General features: G+C 30.1%; 1 protein-coding gene and 1 pseudogene across 1 annotated transcript; both read left to right on the forward strand.

Annotated features, from left to right (window-relative positions):
* Nucleotides 1–2269: 2269 nt before the first annotated feature.
* Nucleotides 2270–3768, forward strand: LOC107648352 (uncharacterized; annotated as a pseudogene).
* Nucleotides 3769–13890: 10122 nt separating this feature from the next.
* On the forward strand, nucleotides 13891–20606 carry EGY1 (Peptidase M50 family protein). Its single transcript, XM_088490138.1, has 10 exons — nucleotides 13891–14448; nucleotides 15578–16039; nucleotides 16214–16354; nucleotides 17117–17218; nucleotides 17555–17766; nucleotides 18030–18080; nucleotides 18206–18275; nucleotides 19505–19573; nucleotides 19822–19872; nucleotides 20230–20606. Exons 1-10 carry the CDS (start codon nucleotides 14104–14106, stop codon nucleotides 20386–20388), a joined length of 1662 nt encoding a protein of 553 aa, XP_088346264.1. The 5' UTR covers nucleotides 13891–14103; the 3' UTR covers nucleotides 20389–20606.
* Nucleotides 20607–21033: the final 427 nt, after the last annotated feature.

A 21033-nucleotide genomic window follows, 5' to 3' on the forward strand; every position in this document is an offset into this window, starting at 1 on the left:
TATTTTCAATCACTTTTTAATTAAATAAATTTCTAAATCTTTAAATATTTAAACTTTTTTATTTTTAAATATTTTTTTATTTTTCTACATATTATCATATAAAAATACTTTAATATTTATAATAACTAAAAAAATCTTTATATATTATAATACATACATGAAAGTAAATTATTTTAAATTTATTTTTTTTTGTAATATTAAAATTATAACATATTAAGTAAATTAATTAGAATGATTATATTTTATGTATTTTATTTGTGAATATATTTTAAATACATATAAAAAAATTATTAGAACAACTTATTTATATTATTCTATAATATATTTTTTATGATATAAAGCATAAAAATATAACTTACTATCACAATAATACTCAACAAAGTAAATTAATTTAAAAAATAGATAACTTTTATATTTTATCGAATCCAAAATAAAAAATTTATAAGAACTAAGATTGTTTTTTTATATAACAAACACTTATTAATATTTTTAATTAAAAAATATTAATCATGATTATATATTACTAAATATATAATATTATATTAATTATACAATATTTTAATTTTCGAATCCACTTTTACCAAATTTTTGGATCTCTCTCTCTCATGTGTTTTAATTTTATTAACTTTAAATTTTATTTTATTTTATTAGTCACACGTATTTAAGTTTAGTCGGCTTCTTTTAAAGAAGTTTAAATTTAATTTAAATAAACAACTTAATTAAATTTTTTTTAAAATAGAGGTTAAATAATAAATATTTATATTTAAAGTAGTTTATAAATAAATTTTTATATTTAATTTTTTTAATTCTAAAAATATTTATTTAAAAAAATAATAAAAAAAATTTTATTATAAAAAAATTATATTTTAGCTTATTTATAAGTATTTAAATAACTTTTTAAAAAATTATAATTTAATTTTAAAAATTTTATCAAATACTAATATTATAACTTTTTATAAATTAAATATTAAAAAAAATTTATAAAATCATCTAAACTGACTTTAATTCCTCTGAACTGAACTTTGAAGTTAATTTTATTTTCTTCCAATACTGGTCTCCACTTGAGCAATAATGATGGGGGCTTTCATTTTATGACCGTGGTACATGCTCTAAGAGTATTTATGTGTGATTATGATTTGAGTAATTATCCAAATCACTCTCTAAGGATTTTAAAAGTTGATATTTTAGTTTTTTAAAAAAATTAATATATAGATTAATTTTTAAGATTTTATTCCAATAGACAAATTAGTTTTTAATTTATTTTTTAGTAGAGTAATGACACAAATCAGTCTCTAAAAATTTTAAAAACAGATATTTTAGTCTCAAAAAATTAATATACAGATTAATCCCAATATTTTTTTTCGTTAGACATAATAGTCATCTATAAAAAAAATAAAATTATTATTATTATTAATTATACAATAATATCATACTATAATTTTTTGTATTTTTTAAATAAAAATAATAATAAATTTATTTATTAGATTCTTATGTATGTATTTCTAATATATATATATATATATATATATATATATATATATATATAGTCACTCAACAACAACAACAACAACAACAACAACAACAATAATAATAATAATAATAATAATCAATAAAATTATTAGAGATTATTCTACAAAAAATTTAAGGTTGAAACTATTTGATATTTTTGTATTTAATATAAGGTTTAATTACTCTGTTGGTCCCTATAGTTTCGCGAAATTTTCAATTAGGTCCCTATACTTTTTTTCCTTTTAATTGGGTCCCTACACTAATTTTTTTTTTCAATTAAGTCCCTACCGTGACCAAACAGTTAGATTTAATGGAATATTCCGTTCCTAAATTAAAGATTCTCTAACTTTTTCCTAAATCTCTAATTCTCTTTCACACTTATTTTCTAAAATACCAAAATAACCCTCCCACACTTAGAATAAAAAACCTAGCTTGCCCTCAGTTGCTCTGTAGAGATCGCATTCACTATCATCTCCTGTGTCGGTCCATCGTCTTCATCCATCTGTGGCGTCGTCTGCAGCAAACGCTTGGTGGTCGTCCGTCCGTCACCTCCTTCTCTCTACGTTGGTTTGTTCTGCGTTATTCTATTCGGAGGTCTTCTGCGCTATTTTTCCATCTAAGCCGTCACCGTCCCTCCCGATGCTTTGCCTCGCCTAACGTCGCTGCACCACACCGCATCGAGCCTCGCCGTGCCTGACTTCCCGTCTGGCCTCTCGTCCCTGCACCGCACCTCTCCTCGATCTCCCTGTACTCGATCTATCACAAAACAGGTAACATATAACATTTAATTTTTTTTTCAGCTTTTAAAACTTGATGTACATGTTCATGCTAATTTTAATTTTCAAAAAATATGACATTGGTTGAGTACCTAATTTTTGAATTGATTTCTGAATTGTTTTGATATAGTAATTTAGGATTTACAATATGAATATTTATGTACAGAAATTTTGTTAATTGGTGAATTGACATATAAATTAATTTTTTGCTAATGATGAATTTTGTTTATTGTTGATTGTTGATTGTTGTTTGTTATTGCTGGGATGATGCTGCTTTATTAGGACTCTGTAATTTTTATCTGTAATTAATTGATTATGTTAGAAATAAGGAAAGAGGTGAGATTGGAGATAAGGTGTTTGATTAAATGCCTTTGAGAGAGTTGAATTGATTATGAGTTCTGATTATGTATTTTATCTATAATTAATTGATTATGAGTTTAATTGATCATTGTCATAGAGGCATACAGGACTCTCAGAGATCGTGGTTCCTATCCTGCTGCTCAAGTCGTGAGAGATTTCCAAGACAAATTTGCGTTTATTCCGTTTGACAGTGGTTCTAAAACCGCGTTTATTGCTGCAGTGAGTAATCCTTGGTCTATTTATTTTGCTCTCATATTTATTTGCCGGTAATTTGCTTCTATATGACTATACCCTAGGGTACAATGCATCTTCCTGCTCTTTCTCAGGATGCTGATGGGTGTGTTCCCTTCTTTTGGGGAGCTGATGCTGATGGAAATCTTGTTCTTGCAAATGAGAAAGAGGTTGTAAGTTGTAACTAAGAGCTGTGAGACATCTTTTGCACCATTTTTTAAAGGTAATATTAAAATGATTTTATGTGAAAAATTGGTGACTGTTTTTTGCCTGCTGTGCTGAGTATTTTCTGTGAGAATTCACGTTTTAAAGATATGCTCGCGAAAAGTGAATTAAGGGGAAGAAGAGAAATTATTTATCCTCCTAATGGTTCCTTTTAAGCATCTTAACTAAATGATAGAAGAACGTATTGGCTTTTAAAGTTTTTAGAACATTGAAATTATATACTTCTTATTTCATTTAGCATTTAGAAGGATGTTTAGGAATTCTAGAATGTTATATCAATATCTTTACTCAGGAAAGAAAGGAATTAAGAGTTGGTAACCCAGGAATGGAAAATGTAGGTACATAGATATTTTCTTTTTCCTCACCCACCTTTGTTTTTGTTGGTTTACTTTGCAATATCTTTCCCATTTCAAGGTTCTCTTATTATTCCAAATTATACATTATGCGGCAAAAAATAACTTGTATTGCTGCTTGTTTAGGATTCTTCTTTACAACATCCGGAGGTTTGAGCAATTTTGAGCATCCACTTAATGAGTTGAAGTCTATCCCAAGAGTTGACAGTTCTGGTCAGGTGTGTGGTGCAACTTTCAAAGTGGATGAGGCTAAGAAGGAATCAACTAGCATGTCAAGGGTTGGAAGTGCTGCTAACTGGTCGAATAATATCTAAATATGAATTCTGTTTGAACTAAGGCTTTTATTATATGCTAGACTCGGTTGAATTTTCATGTTCTAGTACTAAAAAATATGTTGATGTCAGAGCTAGATCATATAATTGTCAAGCCTATACCGTACTTGGCTAGAGATGGCCTTGGAGGCTGGAGCTGCATTCCCTTTCTTTTATATTGAGCCAAATGTAATATTACATTATCATAATGAATAATTAAAGGATGGAACTAAATTTTATATATATTTATTATTATTATTTCTATTTTATTTTATCCATTCTTTTTTTTTATGTTCTTAAGATAAGGTATTTTAAAAATAAAAAAGATATTTTTGATACAATTTATATATAAATAAACAAAAGAATGATAGTGACAAAATAAAAGAAATTATAGGAATACCTTTCATGTTGTAGAATCAATGAATAAGGATTATAGAAATATCTTTCATTGAATATTTATAGTTTTACCGGATTTTTAATTAGGTCCTTTTTTTTTCTTTTCAATTTGGTCCCTAAGGGTATACAAGTAATTTCACAATTTACTAACATTTTTTTAACGTTTAACGTTAAGAGGGACTAAATTGAAAAAAAAAATGTATAGGGACCCAATTAAAAGGAAAAAAAGTATAGGGACCTAATTGAAAATTTCGCGAAACTATAGGGACCAACAGAGTAATTAAACCTTAATATAATCAAAAGATGTCCTACTTTAAAAAACATGTTTGTATTAAAAGAAAATATTTTAATTTAGATTTCAAAGCATCATTATTAACTTAGTTTTGCGCATGTGAACGACGACACCTCACCAGCATATTAATACACTCTTATCGTTAGAAACAAGTAAGGTGAATAATGACGCTAAATATTAATTTAAATATTAGTTTAAATTAATAAAAATAAATATTTATAATAATAATTTACATAAATATAACATATTGTTATTCCTAATCATAAATAAAAAAATATTTTTTTATTTAAATATTATAAATAAATACATTTAATATTTATATTCGAAATAAATAAATCTCAATAATATTTATTTTCGAAAATAAATAAATAAATATAAATAATATCTATTTTCAAAAATATATAAAATATTTAATAATATTTATATTCAAAAATTAAAAAATCTAAATAATATTTATTTTGAAAATAAATAAATATCAATAATATTTATTTTTTAAAATAAATAAATAAATATAAATAATATTTTTTTGAAAATATATAAAATACTCAATAATATTTATATTCAAAAATAAAAAAATATCTAAATAATATTAATTTTTGAAAATAAATAAATATAAATAATATTTATTTTCAACAATAAATAAATATCATTATTATTTATTTTCAAAAATAACTATGTAAATATAAATATTTGTTTTCGAAAATATATAAAATATTTAACAATATTTATATTCAAAAATAAAAAAATCTAAATAATATTAATTATGGAAAATAAATAAATATAAATAAAATTTTTAATTAAATACATAAAATAACAAAATTATCAACTTACATAAATTGGATGATCCAAATAATTGATGATATGTTCTTCGGATGTCGTATAATTACGTACTATTTTTTTAATCACTACAAACTAATAATTTTTTTTTAAACACACCTAAATAAAATCCTAACTCTCAGTATATAACACACACTTCACAACACGGTCAGCTTCTTATTTTACGCCTCTCAACCTATTATCTTCTTCTTTCTCAATATCACACACAACACATACTTTAGATGCTCCACCAAGAATCAGGAAGCTCAATTTATAGAGCTTGAAAATGGGATTCGCTTGTTACCTGAGGGGCTATCCCCTGCATTTAGAACACCTGTAACACGCCCCTGTGTTGCTGCTGCATCTTTGGAATCAAGCAAAAGCCTGCACCGCTGCCAGGATTCAGAGGCAACACGCCCCTGCGTGTTGCCACCCGTTCCTGCCTGCCACCTCACCACGCCCCTGCGTGTTGCTCGGAAATTGCCACGCTTCCAATTGGCTCTGTCACCATGCCCCCTACTTGTTAAACTAACATCCACAATGCAGTAAAACACCTCCTTCTCCAATATTGAGCAAATACACCATTGGATATTTCATATGAAAAATAATTTCTGTACATAAGAATCTAATGAGTAAATTTATTATTATTTTTGTCCAAAAAATACAAAAAATTATGGTACAGTATTATTGTGTAATTAATAATAATTATTATTTTATTTTATTTTTTTTGATGGAGAACTGTTATGTCTAACGGAAAAAAATGTTGGAGATTAATATGTATATTAATTTTCTTTGGGGACTAAAATGTCCGCTTTTAAAATCCTTAGGGACTGATTTAGATAATTACTCTGCCAGAAAATGAACTAAGACTGATTTATCTGCCAGTAAAACTTTGAGGATTGATCTGTGTATTAATTTTTTTTGGGAACTAAAATGTCCACTTTTAAAATTATTGGAGACTAATTTAGATAATTACTCTTACGATTTTTTTTCTATTTTTATATAAATATAAACTAAACTAAATATAAATATTTGGAAGCTGTTTGGAACGCCTATTATCTATACCAATAAGTCAATAACCAATTTCCTATCAAACGAAAACAAATAAATTTTATCTAAATAAATATTAAGAAGATAAAAAAAATTTATTTAATTTTTATTAATTATCGATATAATTAATAAATAATAAATATGACAAGTTAAAATTATTTTAGTTGATTTTTTTATTGTTTTTATTCATTATTGTTACTTAAATTTGTCTAAAAATTTGGATAAGATAGTAGGAAAGAATTTGGATTCAATTCTGATTCTACTTACGGGTTAAAATTTTTATATAAATTTAACTCTACTCTATTATATTTGCGGGTTGAGAATATCCCAAGCCTAACTCTACCCGTTCTTAATTCGCGGCTACTCGATCCTATCCACAGATTACAAAAAAGATGTAACATTATTATATAACTTTATGATAATTTAAAATAGAACAGACTTTTATGTAAAAAAAATGTATTAAATTATCAATTAATAATCTTCTCTAAGTGGCTAAGGATCTTGAGAAGTTCTTAATTCAACATTCACTATATATATAAGATGCAGGTTGATCGGGTAGAATTGAGACTCAATCCGTACTCTATTCGACCCGTACGAGAACCCTTCACACAATCTACTCTATCCGCTACGGATTGGATTGGCAACCCTACTAATAGCGACGGAACTTAAAAAAAAATTAGGAGGAACAGTGAAAAATGGTAATATAAAATTTATATAATGATAATATTTATATTTATATTAAAATAAAATTTATAAATAAAATTATTTTTAAAGTTTTTAAGAAATATGATAAGAAATAAATAATTTTACAACTAAAAATAATTTTAAAATAATATTCTTCAAATATTATGTAACTTGAAATTTTTAATGATTAATTCAAAATAAAAAAAAATTAATATTTTTTAATATAAATAACTAAACTATTATTAAAAAAATCATCTTCTAACTTATTTTTTCACCAGGTCTATGTTTACTTCAAAATAATTAATTTATTGTTGTTTTTTTTATAGAAGTCCTTAGCTTTTTTTTTTCTTTCTAAGAAGTGACATTGAGAATGTGTAAAAATTTTGTTAGTCTTCAATTAATTAGATATTATTATTTATTAGAAATATTGAATTTTGTGCAAGTATAATTAATATTATATCTTTTTATCTCTCGATAATACTTTTTTTTGGATTATGTTAATTCTAATTAGCCAACCATGCCATACGGTATATATTTGGCATAGAATGTTTGTGATTCTGATTCATATACCTGGTAGTTTACGTCTCTACGGATAGCATAATCTTTGACTATCGCAATCACAGCTTTTCGAAAACTAAATTCCATCCCTACGACAATTCACTATCAGCCACAAAGGAGACTCTGTTACAATAACACCATTATATGAACTTAGAAGTGTACATATACATAAATAAATTTATATTTTAAATTTATATAAATATATACTTAGATTTTAAATTTTAAATACTTAGTATAAAATACATAATATATAGTGTAACACCATACTACACGAAGCTTTACACCTAGGATGTAAAACAAAGGTGGACAGACGCTACGACCTCTAAAATAAAATATAAATACGTATAATAGTTAAAGGAAGGTAATATACTAGGAGTCTTGAAGATTAGGTGAAACAAATCGCAAAAACTAAAAGCAACGCAACTCTGATAAATAACGTAATTTGCGTAAGAAGAAACTACGGTTCTTAAACATATTATATGAACACTAAGAGTAAAGGATCAAGATACAAAATATCAAGCTCCGAACTCAGCATGCGAAGCTAAAGGCTGGCCAGAGAATAGTTACATACATATATATATAATCCATAACTTAAAATACATAAAAGCAACCCTAATTCTCCATAAACCTCTATAAGGTGTAAAAGTGAAACATATATACATAGGGAGAATCTATACATATATATAACAAAATAGAACAAAAGTATAATCCGAAAAAGTCCACTTCATTGCGGAAGACTCCAGACGCCTAATGAGATGCCTCTCGACCTGTATCTGAAAAACAACAATATTGTATGGAATGAGAACCGGGGGTTCTCAGCATGGTAAATGTGCCACGTACATAAGATATAAGGTCCTGAGAATGCCAGAGGCAATCCTAGAACACTGACACTCAGATTATAAAACTTAAGGATTAAAACTGAAACCATAAATACGGGTGGTTTTCTAAGGATTCCTAAATTTAACCAGATATTTTAACCTAACTCTCCATCATCCTCTTTTCTTCAAAACCTTCAACACCAGTAGAATCACACAGACAAACAAGCAGACAATAACAAACACAATTAGGATACAAGTAATGCAAGTAGCACGTATACAAGTAAGCATATGAATGTCACATAGGCATACCCAATTAGAGCATAAACAAGTAATTCAAACAATATGCATATGATGCATGCCTGTCTTATGGCTATTGATATCAACTGTCGGTTACTTAGCTAGCCCGACATGTCCTGGTAGCTAACTGTGGACAGAACACCAAACACGGAGCAAGTGGGACAACGCCTCAACCTTTGCATCTTACCCGCGTACCCGGAGGAGGGGACAACCTCACCACTGCCTCTTACCCAAGCGGTGTTATAGTTCTCAACTCGGAGCAAGCGGCGACAAAATTTCACCCTTATTTATGGTTTCAATTTTAATCTTTAAGTTTTATAATCTGAGTGTCGATGTTCTAGGATTGCCTCTGGCATTTCCAGGACCTTATATCTTATGTGCGTGGTACCTTTACCATGCTGAGAACCCCCGGTTCTCATTCCATACAATATTGTTGTTTTTCAGATACAAGTCGAGAGGCACCTCGCTAGGCGTCTGGAGTCCTCCGCAATGAAGTGGGATTTTTCGGATTATACTTTTGTTTTGTTTTGTTATATATATGTATAGAGTCTCCTTATGTATATATGTTTCACTTTTACACCTCATAGAGGTTTATGGAGAATTAAGGTTGCTTTTATATATTTTGAGTTATGGATTATATATATATATGTATGTAACTATTCTCTGGCCACCCTTTAGCTTTGCAGACTGAGTTCGGAGCTTGATATTTTGTATCTTGATCCTCTACTCTTACTGTTCATATAATATGTTTAAGAACCGTAGTCTCTTCTTACGCAAGTTACGTTATTTATCAGAGTTGCGTTGCTTTTAGTTTTTGCGATTTGTTTCACCTAATCTTCAAGGCTCCTAGTATATTACCTTTCTTTGACTATTATACGTATTTATATTTTATTTTAGAGGTCGTAGCGCCTGTCCACCTTTGTTTTACATCCTAGGTGTAAAACTCTATGTGGCATATAGGGTAAAACGCACAATTAAATTAAACCCAACTCAATATTACACAATTCACCCAAATGAAAAAACGTTACATGGATCTCTCCAATCACCTCTCTATGTAAATCGAATGAGTCAGACTAGATATAGCTATTCTCTATGTAAATGAAAACATTGGTTCAATTTATGCATGCATGCATCCTGTCCTAATAAATCTAATCAAATCGTTTCGATTTAGCCATACCTAGTAATTAGAAACAAGCCGTTTCGATTTAGCCCTGATATTGTCCTTATATAATTCGAAACACACTAATTAGATTTACCATGCATACATAAATCGAACTAGGCAAATTCGATTATGTTATGTGTTCACTAAAATTAACTACTAGTATAAATATATGTTAGAATATAAATATATATTGAAAATAAATTAAATCACACACGTATTTATACACAAATATATTGATGACTAATTTTAGTGGCTGATTTTGGTGTACAAATAATATTTTTGATAATGTATATATTCAAAGCTAAGTTTCAAGTAGTTGGTTTATTCAATCCCTTAAATAAGTATTGAAAATTTGAATCTTAACTTGTATATGTAACTAGTTCATTAAATAAAGTTTAAATTCACTATAAATTAGTTCTTAACCTGTCCAATTAAAAATTATAGAAGGTAAAAAAAAAAATATGAACGCTGTATAATAATAAAAGTGACATTTGAGATATTTGATTTGATTTTGAATATTTTTTACCACATGTTAATTAATTTTTAAACTTAATCTGGTAACCATTTAGTTTGAGAATGAATATTGGAGCCAAATTAGTAAGAGATAGGTAAATTAAGGGACAAGTTATCAAAATAAATTATTTGCTTTTTAATATTATCAGAATATAATATCTATACGTTGAAGACACAAATGCATTTTTTTTATTTCTATAGAAACCATGACAGGGCCTGATGGATTATAATTTGGACATAAACCGTGGTACGGGTGTAGCAGTGTATGCTGGATTGCGTGTGAGAAGAAATTGTTACACCCTTCTAACGGTTTTTGATCGAATGCTTAAAAGGCATAAATCGCGGTGCCCTTCTAGTGCTTTATGCTTGCCTATATATCCTCTAGGTCATTGTCAACATAAAAACTCATAACAGTTTTCAGATTCATCGAACTTAATTTTTTCCATTTATACTGACATTGAATCCAATTTTTTTTCTATTATCTAAGTAATCTTCTAAATTAAAGTTGAATTCTTATGATATGGAACTGATACAAAACTTGGTAAGTAGAGTTTTGTTTGAGTGCTATAAGTTAAATTGGTATTTTGAAATTGACAAGAATGATTTTCATTTTCTAGAGGTACAATGGAATAAGAAAAAAGAATGAGAAGTTAAAATTTTTAATATTATATGACTTATTGTGATGCATTAAGTACACATGTAGGAGTGGTTGAAGTCGTTATATATTTTGATGTTATTTGTATAAACTGTATCATGTTTTTTTTGCTAAGTTTAATACAATACTACTTATGAAAATTTATATTATTTTATACCATTTTCGTTTACATCAGGTTGTAATGAATCTAGAATGGTACACCAAAAAGAATGAATATTAAATTAATTAACTCATGATAGTTGGAATGATATTGATATGCATACGACACATAATTCTTCATTTTATATCTTTTTAAGTTCTATTTTAGATAAATGAGAAAGATTTTTATTTTATATGAATACAAATTTTACATATCATCGTTTAGATTAATTAGTGTAGTGTCAAAACTAAAAAACATGTGCAGAGTATAGACTCAAATCGTACTTAAGCACCTGCCAAACTAACAAATTCAAATTCCAAACATGACACAACAATCAGATGCTAAAGTGACAAGGTCCCAATCATTTATCCAATTTTTAAATTTATATAGGCAAGCATAAATCACTACAGGGGTACTGCGGTTTATATCTTTTAAGCATTCCATCAGAAACCGTTAGCGGAGTGTAGCGGTTTCTTCTTACACACAACCCAACGTAAACCGCTACACCCTTATCGCGATTTACATACAAATCATAATCCACCGTACTCCTACTGCGGTTTCTATAGAAATAGGAAAGATGCATTTGTGTCTTCAATGTATAGATATTATATTTTGATAATATTAAAAGACAAACAATTTATTTTGGTAACTTGCCCAAATAAACAAATCCATACAATCTACAAAATAATACTATCTATACTCGATATCTAAATAAATAATGCCAAATTTATTATTATTCTACAAATACAGCTAAATATCACTAATTGCATAAAAAACCTAATAATAATCATCCTATTTTACGTCAAAGTTAATTGTTTATATTATAAATTAAAGCTATTATATAATTATCTAAACTACATACATGCATATCTTCCAAGTCTAATATACGTATAAAAGATGACTCTTCGAACGAATGCTGATTAGCCAGTGCATTTTTCACTTCTGCCACATCTGTCTCTATGGTGTCATCAACTTCATCATCGTCTTTATTTGGACCAACAACCTCATAGTTACTTTCGAACTCATCCTCGCTGTCACTATTGCAATCTCTCCATTCGATATTTCAATCGATTTCGGATTGTTGGAACTCAATGTACAGCTCGATAAACATACTTGTAATTGAGTTTGATAATAGATTGAAAATATCTCTTGTATGCTCACTTCATCAATGACATACTTCGTTTGGAAACGAACGAATCTATTAAACACTGATACAGAATATCGATACAAAATGTTCAATACGGTCTTTGATATATGTGAATCTACCCTATTATAAATAACATATTTTAGTTTTTCAAATAACAATGTAAAAGAAATAATATGATCACATAGATTCTCACATATAAATCTTACACCCTCAAATATTTGTAACAAAATTTGACCATGATAGTGTAATTTTAATATAATCCTATCCTCCATTTTTTTAAAAACAATATTTCAACGATAGTTTATATTGTAAAAAGTGAAAAAAGAACAAAATAAAAACTGTAAAGAATGAAGAAGAAAATAAGTTGAAGAAGATGAAGTTTCCGCAGATAGTCCTTGAGGTATATATATATATATATTAACGAACCTGATCCTTAAATTTGAATTTTTTTTTGAATTCACAAACTAACCCATTGATTTGGGTTTTAAAATTTTATGTTTTTTTTTAATTTCTTAAAACTGACCCATCAATTTGATTCACATAAAAAACATTTGTCACAATTTGAAGGCTCCAATTTGTGAACCCCAAAACATGAATTTAGCTATTCTTAAATCAGATTATCAATTTTCCTTCTCCAGAAAACCGGTGCTTCTGATTTGTAATTTGAAATTAAAAAAAAAAAAAATCGATTCCATATTAATTAGAAACATACAAATTTTCTATAACCATAAACAACACATCCTAAAAATTTATATCCGAAAAAAATGAGTCAGGAGTGGTTGTTGAAAAGAAATTAGTATTAGATATGATATAAATAATGTATATATTATATATTTTTAATATATTATATAATCGGATTGATTTTTTTTTAATTACGAATTTGATATCCAAATTAATTAAGATTAATCGATTGGTACTTGAACCAATTAATTTAGTTGAGGTTGGTTTTAATTGAGTAATTGGGTTATCCGTGATGTATACATTTCTAAATTTTTAGCTAATGTTAATTAACTTTATTTTGTAATTTTTTATATTTTTATATTTATTATCTTTCTGCTCATTTCTTTCTTTTTCTTATTGTTAACGTTATAATTTCGTCTTTTGTTGTTGGCTATCCTAAATCTTACATTCTAAACTTAACCCATAAATCTTAAATCTTAAATTTTAAATTATAAATTTAAAATTTTAAATTCTAATTTTAAATCTCTCGAAAAGTGAAAGTTAAAAAAATAATTTTATAATATAATTTTATACTTATTCAATAAATAAATTATTTATTTAAATAAAGAGACCTTAATTTATTTTTGAAAAATAAAAAAAGCCTTAATTTAAAACGGATAACATCGTATCCTAATAAAAAATATTAAAAAATAATTAGAATTTATTTTTTAAATTTACTAATTTAACAACATATTTTATTGTATATTTTTAAATATTAATAATTAATTAATAATGAAAAATAATAAATTATGCCTTTTTAACATTATTGCTGTTAAATTTGACTTGAAAAGGAAGAGAGCATTATAATTTATAAGCATAAGATATTTTATTTTTGCTTATATTTATCACGAACGAAAGACAAAATAAAAACACGAGATATTTTATTAGTAATTTTTATCCAAAGCCGGCAACCACATCCAAAAAGCCTGTTACGGCAACAACAATTTCCATTCTCCCCTTCCTCCTCTTCCTCCCAAGTCCTACTCACTCTTCCACGTTCAAATGTCGTACCACTAAAACGCAACGAACTCTCATACACTGTCGTTAAACAGCCCCCCTCTTCTTTACTATTGCCATTTTGTGTGGTCCGAATGGGAACTCTGACGAGTTGTGGTTTCATCCCTCTGAAGTCGGAGTTCCGGTCCAACCCGGTTCGGCGCGCCTTCAGGGAGACCATTCACTACCACGCGCTCAAACGATTGAGGTCCACGTGCTTCCCCACCTTCACTCACACACTACCTCACCCTTCCAATTTCCCTGCGTTTCGGTGTTCTGCCACTGCCAACAACAACGATGATAACAGAAACGACGTCGTCGAAGGCGAAGCTGAACGACCTCCGAGTGATTCTTCCAACGCAACCACCACCACGACGCAAGAGAGACGCGACGATGCATTCAATTCAGAAAAATCAGCTCCTCCCTCGCCTTCTCCCAGGGTAACTACCCCCCCCCCCCCTTCCTCTCTTCTTTTTGTGTAAAATTTATCAGACTATAGGTACATGTTTAGCAGTTTAAGTAACATTGTGTATATTTGGATTATATGGCGCAATAACGGCTAACTGAATTGTTAAATTATATAAGTATATTAACTAACCTATAACTAACTTAACTAACTCCAATTAGTGTCTCCATTTAACCCAACTGTAACAAGAAATGATAGGGCAAACAAAAATGCCATGTACACAATAAAAATCAGCTACCAAATCAATCATACAGATACATGTTATTTAACTAATTTTCTATTTGTATTTTAACGCGTATTTTTTTTTATATGAATGGCTGATTTGGCTGCTGATTTGTAGCATGGTTGTAGTGCAAATGATGGAGCAGCTGTCACATAGTTACTACTTACTTGGTTTTCTCTTTTACATGCACTGAATTTCCCATTTCTTGCATACCAAATTCTCTCTCGGCAGAAATGCTTGTAATTTAATCGCAAACTGTAGTGAATTGTATACCAATACCCGTCGATCCCTGTATGGGATTTGTAGTAACTATGAGATGCTGTCAAAGTGCCTCACAGATTCACAATTACACAACCTCGATGACACCTTTCACTCACTCCTAATATGGCAACACTTGATGGTTGGTTTGTTTATTGCCTCCTGAAGTTGGCTTGAGAAGGAGTTGATTTTTGCTACATAAATTCTAGTTTTCTCCATCCATTCCCAATTATGCAAGTGGGTGGAAGTTATTTGGATGATGTCTGATTCAACTCTATCCATAGTTTCCTTGGCCATGAGCATCAGCTGCTGGATTCTTCAAGATATATGTTGCAAGAAAATGCATTTTGGAGCACAAGTCTTGTTTATGTTTATAAATTTATAAATATCATCATGAGTTTGAAATAATATAGCTTCCCTTTTTTACCATGTTGGAGTCGAGCTAATATTTGTCAATGCGTATCACTATTTCTTCGTACTTCTTGGTATACTTTCTTATCTGTAAGGTATCATGATGCATGTATACATGCTGAAAATCCACTGATAGGTGTGTTCTGCTTATGTATGTGGATTTTATGTTATATTTCCTGATTCTGATGTTTCCAACATTTTAATTCTTCAGTCATCTTTGACGTCGCTTGGACCTACGTACAGCAATTTCCAAGTTGATTCTTTCAAACTTATGGAACTCCTTGGACCTGAAAAGGTAGATCCAGCTGATGTAAAGCTGATAAAGGATAAGCTTTTTGGTTATTCAACCTTTTGGGTGACGAAAGAGGAGCCTTTTGGAGACTTGGGAGAAGGCATTCTTTTCATCGGAAACTTAAGGGGAAAGAGAGAGGATATCTTTTCCAAACTCCAAAATCTGCTCGTAGAGGTCACAGGAGATAAGTACAACCTTTTTATGGTGGAGGAGCCCGATGCAGACAGTCCTGATCCTCGTGGTGGGCCACGTGTTAGCTTTGGTTTGCTGCGGAAGGAGGTTTCTGAGCCAGGGCCGACAACACTTTGGCAATATGTCATTGCATTGTTGTTGTTTCTTCTAACTATTGGCTCCTCAGTGGAGCTGGGAATTGCATCTCAGGTAGGCTGGTTATTGATACCATTTGACCATTATGTGTTTTGTGGTCAACGTTTGTGAACATTCTGTTCCTGAGACCTGAGTTATTTCTGAATGTTAATTAATTCCATCAATGTCATGCTATTTTCTTCTGTCACTTGCATATCTTTTGTTAATATTGTGCTTTTGATTAATCAGATAAACAGACTTCCCCCAGAAGTTGTGAAATACTTGACAGATCCCAATGCGGTTGAAGCCCCTGATATGCAGCTACTATTTCCATTTGTTGAGTCAGCATTACCTTTAGCATATGGTGTCTTGGGTGTTCTTCTTTTTCATGTAAGCATTCATATTAAATTTTTTTTATTGCCATTTGTTTACATAATTGCTACGGATCATAGGCTGATGTTTTCATGTTATTATGCATACTTTATTCATCCTAGAAATGGGGGTTCTGAATGATTTAACTAAATCTCTGACTTTTCTCTGTTGACTTCTGCAAGTAAACATTTTGTTGTTGCAAATAATTTGTGCAGGTTTGTTTGCAGTTAAGATGAAGCCTATAGTAATAAACTACAAACAAGTCATGTTGAACTTTCTTGGGGTGGTAATAACTAATAATTGATATTAGTTGTGATATTATACTGATGACCTGAGTCTTATACTCCATCTCATTAACTAACCTAGTTATAAGTTATTAACTAAGGTTCTTATTATCTTTAATGCTGTTATGCATATGTTATAAGGATATGTCAGTCAGTCAAGAATTATTGTAAGCATGTTGGCTGACTGATTGTTGGCAATGCATCAAAAGTAGTTAAAAATTTCAATTGTTTGGGGATTCAGAACATCCACTTTGGTGCAAGTGGTTGTTAATCTCAAATGCTGTACAAGTAGAACTACGTGCCCTTTGCCACAGCCTCATAGGTCAATTCATACATACATACATGCATACCTTTTTATGCCAAATGGCTCAGTATTACTCCATATGTTATATGTTTACTTTTCACTTTGCTCAATATCTCAGTTTTCTAACTATTACCCGTTTCAGCTTCTGGAATCTTTGTGTATTTTCCTCCTGATGGATATCGCTGTGTGCAGGAGGTTGGACATTTTCTGGCAGCTTTCCCTAAACAAGTGAAATTAAGCATTCCTTTCTTCATCCCAAACATTACTCTTGGTAGCTTTGGTGCTATTACTCAGGTAAGGTTATGAACTTTTTCGTGCCAGTCACTTTTACATCGAATTTGCAACTACTTTCTGAAGCTTTAGCAGTCCCATTCTTCTGTGTTAGGGGGTTTGTTTGCCCAATATTTTGTAGAGATCTGCAAGATGTTATGCATGAAGCACTGTATGCATGTAGATGCAAAGTGTTCATTCAGTTTCCAATTAGAGCCATTGCAGTGTCTTCTAACTATCTATTTATTGTTATTGAATATAAGAAATGTTATCGTATATAACTTAAGACTGAAATTCATTTCTTATATTTCTTATATTTTGGTATATATCCAAGTGTTAATCCATGGTTATTTATTGTAGTTCAAATCCCTACTTCCTGATAGAAGTACAAAAGTCGACATATCACTTGCAGGCCCCTTTGCTGGTGCTGTGTTATCCTTTTCAATGTTTACTGTTGGTCTCCTGCTCTCATCAAATCCAGATGCAGCAGGAGATTTGGTGCAAGTTCCTAGCATGTTGTTTCAAGGTTCCTTGCTTCTTGGATTAATCAGTAGAGCCACTCTTGGTTATGCGTATGTCCCTCCCTTTACATGGTTTTTATGTACACGGGCATAATTAGCTAAGTGTAGGTCTAGTTTTGTGATCCTCTGTCAAAAACTTAGTTGCTATACTCAGTAGATTATTATGCTTGGGAAATTTTCAAACTCAAGCTTTTTCTGTGTGGTATAAATTGACTGCAACCCGTTATTTGATTATGTAAATCAGAACTGATGCTTATGTATGCCATTTAGCTGACCATAGCTGACCCTGATACATTATTACTGTTAATGTGCAGAGCAATGCATGCTGCAACTGTTGCAATTCACCCTCTTGTGATTGCAGGCTGGTATTGTGCTTTCCCTCTTTTACTCGACTTGCTTACATTTATAAATCGTTGCCAAATTTTGTTGTACCAAATACTCAAATTATTCCATCAGATGCTTAGCTTTTTTTGTGTTCATGATATTACAGGTGTGGATTAACAATACAGGCTTTTAACATGCTTCCAGTGGGTTGCCTTGATGGTGGAAGAGCGGTTCAGGTATCTTTTCTCACCTTTTTTTTTTTAATAGTGAGAACTCTATTGCCTTTTGCTAGGATACAAATTTTTTTTGGCATAGAAAAAAAAAATTTTCTTGCTGTACTATTGTCATATTTCCGAAGGTAATTGGAAATGATTGAGTTGACGTAACACATTGTGGGTCTACTTTGAAGTTTAAAACATACACTGTCGTACCTCCTAGTCAATTTTCATCAGTTTCACTTTCATTTGAGATAATAGGATATATAAAGCATCACAGGTGAAAACAGTGTCTTAGGATATTAACTTCAATCATGGTAAACACTTGCGAAGTATTTCATTTTCCCTCCTTTCCAAATTTCAAACAGAGTCATAATGAGTAGCATAACGCTAAGGGAAAAAATGAGGGTTTACTTTATGCTCAACATGTTGGGCTCAAGTAAAAATATTTCATTTGTATGTCTCAAGTGCAAATTACAACTGAGGTAAGCCATTTTGGATAAATACTCAAGTGTCCAGAGTGGTTTTGGAACTGCCGAGCTAATTGTTGACAAGAAGCCATTTCAAGATTATCAACAGGGTATTACTTGGGCATTGGTCTACATTCCTTACTTGGGTATCATGGGAAGATTAAGAGGAGGAAAATTGATCTGTCCCTATTTCTCCAACTTCAGATAATGAAAAGTGAAGGTGGGGGACAAGCTTACCTATGGCAGTGTTTGCTCCATACGATTGACCTTACCTAGTGGAGCCAAGCTTAGTTGTTGGCTCCTTGGTTATGAAGATGATTGATGACAATTTCACACCTTTTATTTAGTCTGTATCACATAGAGACATTACATTTAAGAAATCCCCTTAGTAAGTTACCAATGTGTCTCATTCCAATGAGTTTCATTCCGTCTTCCATGTACACTTACACAAGTGGTCAAGTGGGAGCAATGATACTCGTATTTTTGTGTCCCGAGGTGACACATGGTCAAAATTCAAACCAGCTCGCACTCATGTTTTACCTGCATTTTTTATGAATAGGTCTTGTATAAAATTTTTAGAACCTAATACGGATAGAATTTGGATACTTGATCATAGCATGTTTTCTGCTGGAAGATGTGAATTTTTTCTGACAGAGAGTAGGAATATTATGTGTATTTCTCACATTTGAAAAACTTCTGTTCCTATTTGTTGTGCAAAATTATCCTAAATATACGGTGAGCATTATGATTGAAGTCTTAAAAAATGACATGTTTCTTCAGGGTGCTTTCGGAAAAGGTGCACTAATGGGCTTTGGCTTGACCACGTATACATTGCTTGGATTAGGGGTGGTATGTTTGATATCTTCTTTTAGATAAAACAAAGCATACGCATAATCAAACCAAAGTCTTGTGTTTTGACTTTTGAAGGGGTGGGGAGTCACTGACCCCCATAAACCATCCTTGTAGCATGGTCAGATTGAACTGTTCTGTGTTGTATTATTTTATTTCTTGATTTGATATTAATGTAGTTCGTCACTTTTTCCCCTATTATGACGAAAATAAGTTTTTTTCTTTTTTATTTTTCCCATTCTCGACAGATTGGCGGACCTCTTTCGCTTCCTTGGGGGCTTTATGTCATATTATGTCAGGTATTAATTTAGTCTTATCTGTACTCAGTTCTAGTGACTCATTCCGAGAAAGTGAGAAACTCACTAAATTGTATCTTAATTTTTTGTTGGACTTAGTTACCACATTTTTTTCCCCCACAAATCAATGGTTAAAACTTAAAAGACACAGTTTGTTAAAATGAGTTACAATTCACAAGAGCGAATGCAAAATAGCATTTTGTATGGAAATGTACGTCTTCTCATTCAGAAGGAATTCAAGGAAATGATGGAACTAACTTACAGTTAGTCTTGAGCTGAAGAGTAGTTTATATTTGTTTTTATTTTGTTTGTTTCTGAGGAAGTGATAATTTTTTTTTGTTTTTTTTTTGTTTTTGGCAGAGGACACCGGAAAAACCTTGCTTAAACGATGTGACAGAGGTTGGAACATGGAGAAAGACGCTTGTGGCGGCTGCTATTTTTCTTGTGGCCTTCACTCTTCTTCCTGTTTGGGATGAGCTTGCAGAGGAACTTGGTATAGGTCTTGTAAATGTACTTTGATGGTAAAAATGTGTAGAGTAAAGCTTTTTTCTTTTATTTTCTTCTTATTATTTTTTTTTTCAATTGAGCGGTTAATTATATATAGGTAAAGTCATCACCAAAGTAGAGCCTAATTCAATTCAACCGGATTCCTCGTGATAAAATCCATGTTGACGTTATCGGATGAGCTCCAATTTACCCGTTTCATCCAAATAAGAAATGAAATGAAACTGTGTACGCCTGTACGGCAATCATGTTGGTAAATTTATATGTTAATAGGGCATTAGCTATGATGCTCAGACATGGATACGATACAGGTATGGGGTATGTTGGCTTATAAATTTTAAAATTTTATAAGATACTAGAACATGTATGAACATAAAATATAAAGTAATGTTTTGAGAAATTATAATAATATTTTGATATTTTATTAATATTAAAATATAAATTAATTTTATAATTATTTTTAATATTTTATTTTTAATTATATAAAATATTTAAACTATATTTTTGTTTTAATAAAAAATAATGTATTATTTTTAAATTTATTTTAAAAATATATGTTAAGAATAAGGTTGGATATGTTGACACGTGATGGTATTTAAGCATGTTTAAGCGTGTTTGGAGAAAATAATTTTATTTTTTATTAAGACAGTTGGATATAGT

Source organism: Arachis ipaensis, chromosome B6 (genome assembly GCF_059453495.1).
Source record: "Arachis ipaensis isolate K30076 ecotype BB chromosome B6, ASM5945349v1, whole genome shotgun sequence".
In the NCBI taxonomy this organism is placed as follows: Eukaryota; Viridiplantae; Streptophyta; class Magnoliopsida; order Fabales; family Fabaceae; genus Arachis; species Arachis ipaensis.